General features: G+C 37.8%; 3 protein-coding genes across 5 annotated transcripts in view; all 3 read right to left on the bottom strand.

The window, feature by feature from the left end:
- gng12b (guanine nucleotide binding protein (G protein), gamma 12b) overlaps positions 1 to 1,954 on the bottom strand; it is a 62,362-nt gene extending 60,408 nt beyond the window's left edge. The window contains exon 1 of one of the 2 annotated variants that reach the window (XM_084426278.1): positions 1,237 to 1,954. The gene's annotated coding sequence lies outside the window, so the exon portion shown is untranslated. Of the gene's footprint in view, positions 1 to 1,231 lie in introns of both variants that reach the window. The other variant, XM_084426276.1, reaches the window with a different exon arrangement.
- Positions 1,955 to 2,461: 507 nt separating this feature from the next.
- Positions 2,462 to 6,152, bottom strand: dr1 (down-regulator of transcription 1). Of its 2 annotated transcripts, XM_084426272.1 has the most exons (4): positions 5,888 to 6,152; positions 5,424 to 5,798; positions 3,812 to 3,975; positions 2,462 to 3,678 (listed from the first exon to the last, which is right to left on the bottom strand). In XM_084426272.1, the coding sequence occupies exons 2-4, from the start codon at positions 5,641 to 5,643 to the stop codon at positions 3,532 to 3,534; spliced, it is 531 nt and encodes a 176-aa protein (XP_084282398.1). In that variant the 5' UTR covers positions 5,644 to 5,798; positions 5,888 to 6,152; the 3' UTR covers positions 2,462 to 3,531. The 2 variants fall into 2 exon arrangements, with proteins under 2 accessions (XP_084282398.1, XP_084282399.1); XM_084426273.1 differs by having other exon boundaries at positions 5,424 to 6,152.
- Positions 6,153 to 11,586: 5,434 nt separating this feature from the next.
- Positions 11,587 to 16,007, bottom strand: LOC311301246 (retinol dehydrogenase 8). Its single transcript, XM_084426219.1, has 7 exons — positions 15,904 to 16,007; positions 15,672 to 15,793; positions 14,462 to 14,623; positions 13,886 to 14,065; positions 13,641 to 13,734; positions 12,055 to 12,238; positions 11,587 to 11,937 (listed from the first exon to the last, which is right to left on the bottom strand). Exons 2-7 carry the CDS (start codon positions 15,766 to 15,768, stop codon positions 11,713 to 11,715), a joined length of 942 nt encoding a protein of 313 aa, XP_084282345.1. The 5' UTR covers positions 15,769 to 15,793; positions 15,904 to 16,007; the 3' UTR covers positions 11,587 to 11,712.
- Between the last annotated feature and the right edge of the window lie 16 nt (positions 16,008 to 16,023).

The raw sequence follows: 16,023 nt of genomic DNA on the forward strand, positions 1-16,023 counted from the left end.
GTTCTATAAAGCACTTGAAAGAACCGTTTAAGGTTCTAGAACCTTTTCTTCTAGTGCACTGCAAATATAGGAGTGTGAAATGTCATCTTATGAATACCCAAGATTAATTGTTAACCCCGGGTAAATTATGAGCAGTGTGAAACGTGAAACAAGATAACCTAGGATTTTGTTCACTCAGGGTTTAGTATGACCCAGGGTTAACTTTCCCAAAAAGTGAAAAGCCTTTAGAGTTCTTCAAAATATCTTCTTTTGTGTTCCACAGAAGACAGAAAGTCATACAGGTTTGGAAAGACATAAGTTTCAATAAATAATGACCAAAAAAATGGATGAACTATAACTGTACATTTTATTTTCATTCAATAAATTCAGCCTGAAAGGGCAATAAGTGAATTAAGCAGGAAATACTAGTAAAGATTAAAGATAAAAAAAATAAAACATACTTCACAGGATCAACTGACTAGAAACATGCATGCAGTCAGGTTACAAATGTTATGTAAATACAATATATAAAAATAGTATCTTGTATCAAAGTTTCCAAAAAATAATTCCACTGAGAGAACAGGCTCAGCTGTCCACACCAATTCCTTTTTCTTTTTTTTCTTGCTATGAGAAAACCCAGACCACCGATTCATGTCTAACCTGAAATGTACTGCCTGCATTTAACAGATCAATGTACAAAGTCCTTTACAGTAAGTTTACAGATCTGGTTCATGTCAGTCAGAATGACAACATTTCCTCTGGATAACATGAACAGAATGTTGTCATATTTCCTGTGATATGATCAATCACTCATCATTCATCCCATAGCAAAAACAACAGAATATTACTAGTTATACTGTGTCTAAAGATAGCAGCTATGTCAGTGAGGACACAAGCTAATTCTAAACTGACAAAAAACGTATCGTTCATAATGTATAAGATTACATTTGGCAACACATCCATGTAAATTAAATAAATGCACCACACATGTTAACAGCAATAATATTCTCTCATTGTTGAACATGAATCAATAACATCATTACATAGGAACATAATAGTTACAGGAGCAACTATTAAACAATAGGCAGGTAAATGTTGACTAAAGCCAGTAAGATCAAAATCAACCGTGCAACTGTGTTTATAGGCTAAACATTTATATGATTATTTATCTCTGAACAGATTTAGCACTTTATGAGATATAAACACCTAGGCTATATACATACAGTATACATGCGGTCAGTTTGACACTTACCGTACCTCGGCTCGGTAGTATGAGGAAAAAACGGGAATGCCGAACCAGACCGATTTGTCGATGGCAATTCTTCACACGTATATAAAGTTCTCCTTGCAATAACTGTTACCTCATAACAGTTACTCTTTCAATCTATTTGAATGCTCTGCCTCTGTTTATTTGATGGAGCCAAACTCAGAAACCGACCGACCTTTCACTTCTGTAGGCGTAAATAAAGCGGAATGGTGGGAACGGTGGAGGACTGGAGCGCAACAGTTTCTCTACACGTCCACATCGGGAATTTACCAATTCTACTATGGCAGAGGCAGAGCTTATGAATATTAATTAGGTCATAATGACGTTCCTAGTCACCTTCCTGTTAAAGCGTCCAATCACGTAACACGATCATATTCAAGATCAAATGATTTAGCAAATCACTCTGGGCTACTGAGAGAACGTCACCTAGCGTAATTAATATTAATGTTTCAATGCCTTCGCCATAGTAAGACTCTCGTCTCTTTAACTGCTGCAGGAGCGCCATCTGTCAGTTAGATGCACCATAATAATACAAGCACCACCCAGTTCAAATACTACAGGGCAGGATTTCCATGTTAAGTCATAGAAACGGTCACAATTTTCTGCACTTTTTCTTGGGTTATAAATCTTTTAATTTGTCATTTTAAAAAAACATTCTGGTAATTACTATAATCCCAGACAGCAACATAGTGTCGGCCCAGATGTGGCCCGGATCTGGGCCGACACTATGTTGCTGTCTGGGATTATAGTAATTACCAGAATGTTTTTTTAAAATTACAAATTAAAAGGTGGATTCAACATGTACCAGATGTGGCCCGGATCTGAGCGACACTATGTTGCTGTCTGGGATGAAAACTTCAGAAAATTTGTAATTGATTTTTATTTTATTTTAAAGGCACCATTAAATCAATTGTCAATTATTTATAATTTATCGGTGCAAATCTTTTCTTTTTTAAATCACGTGCCCTCTTAAACTTCTCCTGCCTCTTGCAACGACATCTCTTCTCTGATGACGTGTTTATTGGCGCGAGGGCGAGACAACCTGTCACACAATCATCCAATCAACTCCCGATGGACAAAATCAAGTCCCACCCGACATTTTTCTTGTTCGAGAAGGCGTTTCACTAAAATATGTCACAAGAAAACACAATCGTAACTTCCATTTCGTGTCCACTTTAAAACTTTCCATTAACCAAAAAAAAAAAGAACACAGGCTGTCTATAAAACGGGTTGACTTTATTGCTTAGAGAATACAGCTTACAGCTTTTGCAAAGGCATGTGAATACGCTTCTCGACTACACCTTACCAGTCATCACAAGATATGAATTAACCACACATTCACAACTCCACTTTTACACATTGCACCTGTAAAAAAAATCTGCTATCAAAACATTGTACAAAGTGTAAGTTAGAGCGTTCAGCGCAATCTGCACCAAAGCACTCATATCATACAGAGAGCAAATACCATGAGCAGATTTCCAAAGCCTATCTGGTGACTGAATTTTTTTTATAGTTTCTTCTATCTTTGGTACTATAAGACAGATTTTATTCTGCACATGTAAATCTTTTCCTTGGAATACTGTTCTGAACACAGGGCAGGTAAAAGCCTATCTACATAATCTTTATCCTCACTCGAACTAAAATGAACCAAAAAGCAACATCCTACATTACAAATCACGTTCTCTGATCTCACTCAGCAGAACAAAGAGAAATACGGAAGCGGGGATGATCGGCTGTAAAAGTCACTTTCCAAAAAATTTCCCCAATTGTGTCTCTTCAAACTATAACAAAGACAAATATAAGAGAAATAAGCAAATCGCCTAAAACAGGACGCAGCCATTCAAAACAGCAGCTCCTGAATTTAACCAATGACAATTAACATGGTACGTCTTACATCACAGCCACATCACATGACTTAGCATCCTTCCCACACACATACGGTGAAACGGTGACAACTGCCTTCAATTAAATCAGGAACAAATGAGAAAGAGGGATTTTCAAGAGCTACTAATTCTAGTTAACAAGTGAATCGAGGCAAACGTAGCAACAAATCACAGGAGAGCACCCATGACTGCCCCTGAACCGTCAGCATCAATTTATACTGTTGATCTGGGATTTAAAAGTTCATATAGGAGACAACACTGCAGAGGTCCTTCTCTGCTAAGCTTTACGGAGGACAGTGTGTGTGTGTGTGTGTGTGTGTGGGAGACCGCACATGTCTGTAAATATATATATATATATATTTGTCAATCTATCTGTGTGCTTCGGAGAAAGCCTGCCGGGATTCACATGTCGTCCTCTTCATCTTCATCCTGGGAAGATCCGGCCTGCTGAGCGGAACTGGCCGAAGCCGCCGCTAACTGTGCCTGCTGGGCGGCCTGCTGCATCTGTAACCACTCCTGCTGTGCCAACTCAGCCTGCTGCTGCCGTGCCTGGAAGACAGCACAACTCATCAGAACAGACACTTAATCAAGTTACAAGGCTGGGAACAAACTGGAAAGCTACAGAGCGAAAAGGTCCATTTATCCGTTTCACGAATAATTCAAGCTCCTTCAGGATCTTTACCTTGGCAAATAATTCCTGCTGTTGACGTAGAAGTTCTTCCTCGGGAATGCCAAGGTTCTCTAGTCGGGAGCTGGCCTTTCTCCGCTTAAGTGCTACAGTTTTACACTCCTGCAGAACGTCTTTTACTTCTGCGATGTATGAACCAAAACCTAGACTTTCAAGTGCTGAAGAAAAACAAAAAAAAGCATTCACTGTTACATTGGTTTATAGGAGAGATGTACAAGTTTGAAGTGAAATGCAAAACCGCAGGTGAACAAGAAACCGTTATCTAAATGCTGTAAATCTTTTACATGAGAGTAATACAATCATATCCATCAACGTGTTGTAGAAAGGTGAACTTAATACTGAAATACTGCATCTTGTCCAAGATCTCAGCTGGTAACTAAAAGGTTGTAGGTTCACTTCAAACCCACCATAGTGCATTTGATCAAAACATTTAAAGGGATAGATCGCTCAAAAATGAAAATTGCATAGGCCTAATTTCTTTATTTACAGGTTTGGAATAACATGAGGATATGACTTGCTTTCTATTACTATTTTTTTAAAGACAAGGCTTAAGCCTAGTCCCAGACTAAAATGCATGTTTGAGCTGCTTTAACTGAAAGCAACTTGTACTGATATATCTCAGTGCCATTGTTTTGTCTCAAGATGCACACCAGTAATGTTTTTTTTCTACGGTAAGTTTATAAAAGATACTTAAATGTCAAAGTTGACCTAAGGTCTAATCCTGGCTTAATCTAAGCCCTGTCTGGTGAAACCAGGCCTATATTTTGAAGAACTGTGCAAAAAACAAAAGAACAATTTAAGTCACTGGTGTCCAAAACATTGGACGCAATTGACTTTCATTTTATAGACAAAAGAGGCCAACACTTCTCAAAATATCCTCTTTTGTGTTCCACAGAAGGTTTGGAGTTTCAATTTTCATCAAACTTGGTTTAAGATGGCCCTTCAGACCGAAGTCTCACAGGCTGAGCATCTGAAAAGTGCCCAAAACCCCTTTAAAGCCAGTCATCTGACCAAATTGGCAACATTGTGAGAGCAGCTAAGACCAGTAGAACAGTTTAGTCTTGTTTAAAGGGGTAGTTCACCCAAAAATGAAATTGTCAGAACTTACTCAGCCTCAAGTTGTTCCAAACCTGTATGACTTTCTTTCTTCTGTTGAACACAAAAGAAGATATTTCAAAGAACATTGGTAACCAGACAGTTGACAGCAACCATTGACTTCCATAGTAGAAAAAAAGGAAATCAATGGGTGCCGTCAAAAGTTTGGTTACCAAAAAGAAAGAAATTCATACAGGTTTAGAACAGCATGAAGGTGAGTAACTGTCGACGAACCACCCATGTTTTCAATATGAATTGTTTGGAAAAGACGTATTGAAAGTGAATGGTGACCGAGGTTATCAGACACTATCATTCGGACAAACATCTCGTTTTGTGTTCAACAGAAGCAAGCAAGAAATACGGGTGAGGGTGGCATGACAGCATTTTCATTTTTGAGCAAACTACCTCTTTAACTCCAGTTTACTGCACAAGCTTTGAATAAAACCCTCTTCCAAAAGGAAAAAAATGAGCTGTTAGTGACTTCGCGATCATCAAGAAGTGCCATCCTCACCGTTTATAACATGTTCAGGGGATATAGTCTTCTTCTCTGATTTATTGCAGATCTCGTTGGCCTCTGATGAGACGAGGTGAATGAACTCTGTGCAGCAGTTCACCACCAGCTCTCTGGCATCGTTCGCTACTCGCACATTGGGAAGCGTTTCTTTAATCATTTTATTGATCGCCGCCCTCGGGATCGTCAGGTCATCGTCGTTCCCCGATGAAGAGGCCATGAGGGATGAGCTGCCGAGGTGCTTCAGAGTTTAAAGGAAATCGAAACCAGGCGAGGAGGTTCAATGGGATGTTAATGATGATGCACCCACAGCAACGGCTTTGTGTGGAGATTCAGACGATCTGGTCGGCTTTCTTATAGCAGCTCGCTAAAACACTGTCCGACAGAATGCAATTTTGAATATAGCTTTGAATTCAAATGCAGGGAGAGAGTGTAAGTGTTTGGAGGATGAGAGGAGTCAGTACCTTTCGGTCGATCAGTTTACGCTGACTCTCCACATCCACACATCAGTGCTGCTGCTGTTCCTGTGCGCCTTTATAATCATGATTCAACTCCGATCGTTCATTCTCAAGCTGCCTGGGTAAACCAATAAACGCCACGCTTGTTCAGCTAAAGCACGGTGCAGAAATGAAGCACCCAAAAGCTATTAATTCATTACTTCAACCATTCGGTGAGCGACCAACGAAATGAACCCCACAATGCAACACTTCCGGATATCCGGTGCTTCTTCTGCTTGTTATTGTTTCGTGGTATTGCGCGATACTGCCACCTACTGTAAGAAACGGGAATTAAGGAATTTAATCGCCGAATTAAAATATTTGATTGTGTACTCTCCTGGTATGTTTGTATTGAATTAAAACTACAATGGCGAGCTCAAGATTTGGGAAAGGCATGTGGTTACATAGTTGGGGTCCAAGCAGGGTAGTTCTGTTGTTTGTTATGGTTTTCTTTTTCTCCGCCTTCTTTTTACTGTAGGCTACTGTGTATATATTACTATACATTTATGATATTACATTATTGTAATATAATAGTAGACCTATAATATTGCATTATAGGCTAGTTTGTACACACAGACAAAAGGAACCCAAAATTCCCTCACGTTTAGGTCATTGGGGGCACTAATTATACATAATCCTCCTCATAAATGCTCAAATTTTGTGATTTGATGCTTTTGATGTTTTTCCCTGGTAGAAGCGCTGCATTTCTTAAAATATAAATAAAACAATTTTTAGAAAAATGGTGAGTAACATGACATTTGGGATATGCAAAGCAGTTTTTGAGAGGCCTGGCCACAAGGTGGTGCTGTAAGTGATTTTACATTTGTGTTTTACATTTGAATCAAGCTGGATTGAATTGCCCCCTTTAGGGGTTGGACTCTAATAGCACAACATGATGTTTCATTTCTGCCTATAAAACTCTTTTTTTTTTTTTTTTACTAAAACTCCAGAGACCACAGTCAGGCGATTTGCATTAAATTCAAATTGTATTAGCCTACTCAGGGGGCAGTTCGTGTCAAGCCATTATGGAGAAAGGTGCAAAATTGATTTTTTGGGAGTGGCCCATATACAGCTGGATGGTCAGATTTTAACATCACTAGCAAGACCTTTGAATTCACATCAACATATGTATGGTCTGCTCCATGCTGCAGCGTATTCAGAATCGGCTACTTAGACAGGAAGTATGACGTGACATGTAAAACAAGGATATTTTGCAATGCAGAAGTAAGTTATTTTCTGTGAATGTGTGAGACTTCCGATTCATTAGTTGCTATAGGTAAATACCTAGAAGAATAACAAAGTGCACACTGTAAAACTCTCATGTTACCTTTTCCTTTGCCTGACACATGTTAAGATTTGTATAGGCCTCAATAGCTCCTCAACACTGTTGTTAAAAGAACTTATTAGTTTCATTCATGATGTACACTACATTAATCTTCCACTTTATTTAATTGGATATAAACTGAAAGTAAGGAATAATATATAGGCTATATATATTAGTTATAGGTATTTATGCATGTTTTTTTTTTTTTTTTTGCCATAGGATTATCTATATAATAATAATAATACATTTTATTTATGATGCACTTTACATTTCAACGAAATCTCAAAGTCCTAATATAAGACTTAAAGATGACAAAAAGAAAAAAAGATTAGATAAATTAAGAGCAATTCATTCAGATGTCCTCAGCTGATAGATTTTGTACAGGTAACAGAACTATTATGAACAATTTGCTCACTTTTAGCCAGCTCTCTGTGATTTAAAATAAAGGATTGTACAATCTGATTGTCTTTTTCATAATGGAATGATCTTTAACAGAACAGTTTTAATATTTATACAGAGTTTTAATATTTCTGTCAACTTTTAGGCTACTTTTACTCCACTACATTTCCTAAATAAAATGTAGGCCTATACTTTTACTAAATTTCCCCAAAGCATATTCGTTACTACAAAATAAAGTCGGAAGAACACAGACTGCAAGCAAGCATATGTGCAAACCATAGACTACTCGTGTGCTCGCACAGCCGCGGTTGATTTCATTTCCCAGGTTGCATCTGTTGCTGGAGCGGGAAACAAATTCACGTTACAACTCAGGGTAACTGTATACAACCAGCCACCCGACACATGGCCATTGCGGCTTTCCAACACAAGGCGGCAGTGGTTGTAACCATAGACTGGTTGTAACAGACAGTACACAACCACCCAATAATGATCAAAATCCACCAAGTGTTTTTTTTAAAAATTGAAACCCCATAAATAAGCATAAGCAGAATCATAAGTCTCAGAACAAGCCATTTGCAGAATCTGGGCAAAGTGACGTCACTTTGTTTGCACAGGCCCCTCCCACGACTGTTGACAGACACTGACGTTTTAGAATAGACCTGCCCTGAGTGAGCTGTACAGTCCGCCATTGTTTCGACACAGGAGCAGCTGTAGCGACAATGTCTGGTAAGCAACTCAGGTGTTTTGTTGTTGGATGTAAGAGTGTGCATAGCAGTATTCATGTACTCCTGACATCAGAGCCGTTGAAGACGAAGTGGATTCATTTTTATTTTTAAAGAGAATGCACCCCATATACCTAAATGCATTTATTATTAAATCATTTTACACCAGACTGCTTTGTGAAGAAGAGTCAATAGAAAGGGACAATACAAAATAGGTTTTGCTAAAAAGTTGTTACTCAAGGATGGATCAGTACAAAATGTTCGTGATCCAGCTTGCAGTCTCCGGAGCAATAGGCCAAACGTTACCCTGAAAGGGAGAGCACACACTATTACAGTTCATCAGAATTATTTAAGTTTACCAGTTTATTAAGCACCCTCCAAAAAGGCATAAAGTCTGTATATATTTGTTTACTGTTAGTTGTAACGAGTGTTTCTGTGTAATTCGCTGTGTATGTTGATGATTATGAAAGGGAGAGAGAGAGTTTATGGATATGACTTTAATGCGCACTTCTTGTACTGTTTTATTCAGCTCTTACAGTGATTTTCTGGAGTGAAAACGGACGCTTCATCTTTTGTGTGATGTAGCCTACAATAAACTCATCAGTAAAGTTTTGGCCATCATTCGAACGGGGTCCGCTACAACAGGCTTGTAGTGGATAAAAGCAAGGTGATAACATAAGTTATAACCGTAAACTATACCTGTTCTATCTCCATACAGTATATATTCTCTGGCTCTGTAGGCATTAACATCCGACTTACTTTTCAGTGTGCATGACATTGTCCAGGGGTGCGTTTCCCGTACAACGACGTAACTCGCTGCTTAACTACCATAGTACGATGCATCGTTGAAGAAATCAGCTAGCTAGTCACGACTGTTTCCCAAAACCGTATTGTCGCAAATTGGTTGTTCATTGGTTAAAGATGCCACGCAGGTGGTGGAGTAATAACAACTTTTATTGAATCTGTTTGAGATCGAATTAATGCTAAATGTTTTGCTATAAATTACGGACATGACATCTGAGGACTATTTCTCATTTTTCTCAGTTATTTTGCTTTACTTCCAGATTCAACCAGAGGCTCGTTATATGTAATGACGCTTTAAATCTCTTGACAAACTAAAAGATGTAAATTACATTTGTATGTATTCTAAATAAAAGATATAGATTGTACTGAATGTCAGCTTGCTTAGTTTGCTCAAGATACGGATTTATTAAGTCCACATGTCGTGAAAACTAGAAACTATATGCTTTTAACCACAAGTCGAGACCTGTCATTCTAAACACACAACTTTGTGATGCTGTTTGCGAATGTTCTTTGGAACTATGTTTTCAGGAAACACTGACTTGTTAAACTATGCTGATAACGATGGAGATTGCAACCATAGTTGGCTAACGATGCTTTTGGGAAACAGCTCATTTGCATTTAAAGGGATACACACAAAAACGGCATGATTTTGCACTGCCTCAAAAAGTGGCAATTTTAACACGCTATAAAAAGTTATTTGTGGGGTATTTTGAGCTAAAACTTCACATACACACTCTGGGGAGATCAGAAGCTTATTTTACATCTTGTAAAAAGGGGCATAATAGGTGCCCTTTAACTTCTATCAAAGACTTTCTGGTAAGATATCTATACTTTTACTCAAGTGTGGCTTTCAAGTACTTTATCCACCAGTGCTTACCATCAAATAAATCCAGAACTCTCGGTTGATTAGCTTTTTGCGTGCATGCGGTTATTAATTGAAACGCAGTCTGGAGTTAAGGCTGGAATACACTACACAACTTTTGCCCAGATTTCTGCTCTGGTTTTCTGAACACGTGGATGCTACATGTCTTCAGTCGCAGCTAGCAGGCAATGCAAATTGTCAGAGTTTACAGATTTTGCACAAAAAAAAAAAATCACATTGTGTATGATGGGGACAGGTTTTTTTGTTTCAGACTTCGATTCCATCCAGTTGGAGGATATCAAACGTTTAAATTTTAGAACATGTCTTTTTTTTTTCATTTGTCATTTGTTTTCTGGTAGCAAAACACACATTTTTGTGTGAGTGTTTGAAACTACTTGAAAGTCTGGTAGTGTGTGATACTCAGTTGTTTATTCAATGATGACAAAAATGATCGTGATTTTAACAGTAAAAGACTGTAAAAATGCTACAGTGAAAAACTGTTAATTGGTTAACAGAAAGTTTCCTTACTATATACCGTAAATAACTGTAATAGATCTAATGGTAAATTTAATGTCATTTTACTGTAAAATAGCGTTAAATTTACAGTTTTTGGAAGTAAAAACGAACAAGTCATTGTATAATTTACAGTGGAAAAACGTAAATTGACATTCCCACAATTCCCTGCGTGACACTTCACATTTGATGTATTTTTGTTGAAATAACTATGTTTTGTCATAGTTTTCTTAGTTTTTTTTTTATAATCATTCATGTACATTAGGGTTTTATGTTACATTTAATGTTATTAAATTAATGTTTATTGTATTTTTAAAATGTCATGTGTATTACCATGATGGTGTGTAATGTTTGTGTGAATGACACTGTGCACCTTCTAAATATATTAGTTTTAACTTTCTTGTGGAAGAACTACTTGTGATGAGCTTTGATTAATCATGTGACTCTCATTACTGCTGTGATTGTTGGTTGTCAGTGTATTACTATGGTACAAAACATAGGTACAAAACAGATATTAATACTTAACTAGGTCGGTAAATTAACATATCAGATAATGAAATACGGTTTATTACTGTTAATTTTAAGTTAAATCTGTAAAACCTAAAATGTTGCTACTGTATTTTTTACGGGAAATTTCTGGTAACCACAGCTGCCAGTTTTTTCCCCGTAAATTTAACAGATTTTTTTTACAGTGTATGAAAACAGTCTTTGCTTGCAAAGATAATATGGCTGTATAACAGGGGTGTCCCATCCAGCAGGTTTTATCCAGAGATATTCTTATTATGGGGAACCATCCAGCTAAATTCTGCAACAATAATTCCATTTAGTTCAGCAAGGAATCTTGGGGTCATTTTTGATGACCAGCTGACCTTCAAAGACCACATTGCTACACAGCATAATCATGCAGGTTTGCAGTGTACAACATTCAGGAAGATCAGGGCCTTCACTCCCTTAACTGCAGCCACCTAAAAATAAATAAATGAATGCTATTTCACTATCAATTTCACTATATTCCTTTGCTCTTGCTATTTCTTAATCCCTCCTATTCTAGCTTCTACAATCCTGAGCGATGACTGAAACTTTGTATTACTAGCACTTCTCATGTTTATTGCCTCTTTAAGATGAACCGCTTGTTGTATTCCTCAGTTGTAAGTCAAGAGACAGTCCTTTATTTTTCCAAAGTGAAGCTCTTACGGCTTCTCCAGCGCAGAAGCTTGAGGAAATTGAGACTTGCATTGAACACCTTGTCGTGTTCAAACACCATCTTGTAGAAGGTTTCAATGGGAAGGTCACCGTTTGGATCTGCATATTTCAGGGTGGTCATGGGTGTGTACAGAGTGTTAGTCTGATGGCGAAATGGTGGGTTCTCCATGGTAATCATTTTGAATGTGTGCTGGTTAGAGAAGAAATGACATACAGTATGGACTATTAGTAATTCAGAGAGAAAACAAAACATCTATTGGAATGGTAGATTGCTGCATGAAACTTTTTGGAAGTCTTGTCCAAGTACCTCTGCAACATCCTCTGGTGTTTGTCCAAGACTCTCAAATATCTGGCTGTAATTCTTCATGTAGATGTTTTGGAACATATCTGCAGTCACTTTATCAGCTTTGGAGAGGTCTATCTTCAAGCCTTCCTCATACACCTTACGCTCAAACTCTGTGACGACAGGTCCTGGTTCAATCAGGCTGATACTGCACAGATGCAAATATAATAGACATACAATGACAACTTAAATGTGACGGCCAAGGCATTCAATGGTTTCAACACACATCAGAACTCTAGAACTGAGCTCTCTTAAACTTGGAAATTTTAAAAAGTTCCAGTCACACAAAACTGCCATAAAAAACTGAGGTAATGTGTAGCTACTGAGCATTAGTAGAACAGAAGTGTCAAGAGTTTTGTCAATGTTTGTTCACACAAACATGCAGAACACCAGGTACACTACTACAGGTGCACTGTTGTCCTATGACAATTTTACAGCATATAAATTATTTTATTACAGCCCAAACTTGTGGCCAGCTTTCACAACATTACAGTAGACACCCTTTATGTATGCTAGTTTCAAGATTTTGGAGATCTGAATGAATTAGGGGAACAGCAAGTTGATTGTAGCTCACACGTTATTAGTAAATTTATTACATAGTTTTGGATGGATGGATGGATGGATGGATGGATGTGTGTATGTGCACATTGGTCCTCTGTTTTAGCGTGTTTACTAGTTAAGTTTTATAAACCTGGTATTATATATTATGAATATTGCTTGTTTTGGATAAGTGTTTTCTAAATGAATAAATGGGCTTCACTTTATTTTGATGGTCCCTTTAACACATTCTGTTGCCTATAAGTAACGTTGCACCTACATGTCTACTAACTCTCATTAGAGTATTAGTAGACTGGTAGGGTTAGGGTTAGAATAAGTTGACATGTACTTGCAGTAAGTTACTTATAGTCAGTAGCAGTGCCGTCGCCAGACCTCAGTCTTAAGGGGGGCATATGAAATGCATGGGAGGGCACAATTATTATTAGCCTACAGTACGTATATTTATAATAATTGTATACTCTATTCGCGCAGCACGTAATCATCACGTTAAACATAACCAACAGAAATATGACCAGGTAGCCTATAGCCTACACCACATTATATAGAAGCAATGTTATGAATATCCATAAAAAGCTTGACTATAAAACATATTAGATGTAACACCAGAAGCATCTCTCAAACATTGCATTTTAAAGGAGTCAACAGAGGGATATGCATTGCCATGAGACACACACGCACGCAAATACACACGCAAGCATTTTTGGGGGCGGGCCCGGCCCCCTATGGCCCGCCCATAGCGACGGGTGTGGTCAGTAGAATGTCTGTTGGAGGACCATCACAATAAAAGCGTTAACAGATATTAAGCAGAGAGTCTACTAACACTCTAATGAGAGTTAGATGACATGTTGTTGCAAAGTTACTTATAGGCCTAGTCAACAGAATGTTCTAAAGGAACCATCAAAATAAAGTGTTACCAATAAATGTAGCCTACTCCTCGGTAGTGGGGGGGATTTGGGACCATTCAGTGCTTGGACCTACATATGATCACTTACTTTAGATTGAATCTCAGAGCCTGAACTGCCAGACTCTCACAGAACCCTTCAACAGCAAACTTGGACGCAGCATAAATGTCATTAAACAAAATACCTGTGTACATGAACACAACAGTGATTAGAGATGGCAAAATCTTGTTGAATCCTCTCAGATCTTCTTTAAGTCATTGTTAATCCTTTAAGTATCCAAAGTTCGTTCTCTCACTTACTGGTGTAAAGAGCTCAGACGCAAATATAAGGCTCACCCTGAATCCCCATGACACTGCTGATGACCACTATGTGGCCACTTTTTCGCTTCTTCATATCAGGCAAAACCTCCTTCATGAGTCGCACAAGTCCGAAGAAGTTGGTGTCCATGACAGTTTTCATCTCATCAATGGTCTGACACTCAATGGGGCCAATTATTCCCATTCCAGCATTACTAACTGAAACGCAGAGAACAGAGGTGTGTAAAAACGTGTCATGTAAACTGCCCCTAAAACAAGAGAACAAATTATAATTTGTGGGAACTAATTCTTAACTCGTGGCCACAATATCTTGTTTTTTTCCATTAAATGTCACGTGCAGGGCTCCATATTATGCTGTCTCTGATCCTTCCTAGTATTAGAAACATTAGTATTATTAGTACTTCCTACTACTAATATCAGTATAGCTACCAAATGCAATGGCCGCTAAGTGAATACTATAGTGTTTACATTAATATACGATAAACATATAGTATTTTATTATTGAGATAATATTATTTAGAGCACTGAAACAAAGGAAAATAACAATAAAGCATTTGTGTTTTTACGTAAGAAGTACATCTAATAAAATCTTACTGAGAATGTCGACTCTACGCATGGGCAGGCTGTTGACACAGGCTTTGATAGAGTTTTCGTCACACACGTCGAGCTGCTTGATGACCAGCGTGCGTCCCAAAGTACGACCCGCTGCCTCCACCAAAGCTTCTCCTTTAGCCAGATTCCTCATGGTGGCATACACTGCCAAAGTCAAAACATTTAGCTTAACTTCCATTTAAACTATAGTCTGCTAACATTTGCATTGACCAGTCTATGTGATTTCAGATAACAGATGGGGAACACAGTCATCATTTAATTACTAATAGATTAAAGCTTAGCTTTAAGAAAATCTTCAAGCCAAGTCAATTTATTGAAGACAATCCACAAGATACACATGAAGAAATATTGTGAGAAACTTTTTTTACTGCAATTTCTCAGCATATCAAGCAAACGGAGCATAGTTGTTGTAACCTTGTGAATATTTCCTTACTCATGCAAGTTCAAACTGACATAATCTGTGTGCACTTTTTAACATTAAAATGATATAATGACTGCTTGATCTCCAATGTGCGTCCCAAAGTATGACATGCTGCGTCCTCCAAAGTTTCCCCTTTATCAAGTTTCCTCTCTGTGGCATACACTTCCAAGGCTCAGACATATAGCCTACAGTACATTTCATTTGAACTAAAACAAGGGTAACAGGGTAACAGTTTTGGGACATGCTAGTGTGCTAATTTGCTGAGAAAATCAGGCAAACATCCAAGGTGATCAGTGAGAAGAGTTGTAACACTGTTGTTTCACCACTAAAAATAATTAAGACTTATAAATAATTAATTCACAAAAATACTGAACTGATACATATGCATACATTACAATGATTTAGTATAAAATGTGTCAGTATATTTCACTTAAATGTAGACCTACTGTCTAATTTGGCACTCTAAGAATTGTCCCAGAGCAGTGTTACAGTTGTACCTGGCACGGGATAACAAAAGCACTCCTGGTCTTTAACCATTAATAGTGGAAAATATATATTATCTACGTAGGTTTTTGACATTTATTTTTTGATAATGTGTAAAAAAAGGTTGTAAACAAATAAATATGTATGTAAAAAAAATGCATGTTTGTTTTGAACAGTATTTGTGCAATACAAAAGCAAAATTTCACAACTGTTCTTGATGTACACCACTATTATACTACTATAACCTACATTGACAATATTTGTATGTATTTTATATGCTGGTCTTACCCATAAACCTCTTCTTCTCATCTCTGGCAATACGAACAGCAAGTGCCAATCCAATGCCAGAAGAACAACCAGTGATCAGAACAACCTTTTGATTCATGGCTGCAACAAAAATGTTGCTTTCTCTGACAATGCGGTGAGACAAAGAACAGAAAGTAAAAGACGGCTAAGAATAACTGGAAACGAGATAAAGAGATGGAATGATTGGGAGCTTGAGAGATGAGCTAAAACTTACTCTTGCTAATCCACTGCATAAAGACTCAGCAGAATGACCCACGTGTCACTCCGGACTAGACATGTGGTGGACAATACGTAACAATACGACTGCCGAGACACAAGTTCTATGCACCACTGT

Source organism: Rutilus rutilus (genome assembly GCF_951802725.1).
Source record: "Rutilus rutilus genome assembly, chromosome: 12".
Lineage (NCBI taxonomy): Eukaryota > Metazoa > Chordata > Actinopteri > Cypriniformes > Leuciscidae > Rutilus > Rutilus rutilus.

What these genes read in the sequence shown, in the direction of transcription:
- dr1 (XM_084426272.1), bottom strand. Translation starts at nt 5,643, where the DNA reads ATGGCCTCTTCATCGGGGAACGACGATGACCTGACGATCCCGAGGGCG. An exon ending in CCCTGAACATGTTATAAACG is followed by an intron (nt 3,976 to 5,423) that starts GTGAGGATGGCA and finishes GTTTTTCTTCAG; the next exon opens with CACTTGAAAGTCTAGGTTTT. An exon ending in AGCAGGAATTATTTGCCAAG is followed by an intron (nt 3,679 to 3,811) that starts GTAAAGATCCTG and finishes GCTGTCTTCCAG; the next exon opens with GCACGGCAGCAGCAGGCTGA.
- LOC311301246 (XM_084426219.1), bottom strand. Translation starts at nt 15,768, where the DNA reads ATGAATCAAAAGGTTGTTCTGATCACTGGTTGTTCTTCTGGCATTGGA. An exon ending in CAGTGTCATGGGGATTCAGG is followed by an intron (nt 13,735 to 13,885) that starts GTGAGCCTTATA and finishes TCATGTACACAG; the next exon opens with GTATTTTGTTTAATGACATT. An exon ending in GCTCTGAGATTCAATCTAAA is followed by an intron (nt 12,239 to 13,640) that starts GTAAGTGATCAT and finishes GCATCTGTGCAG; the next exon opens with TATCAGCCTGATTGAACCAG.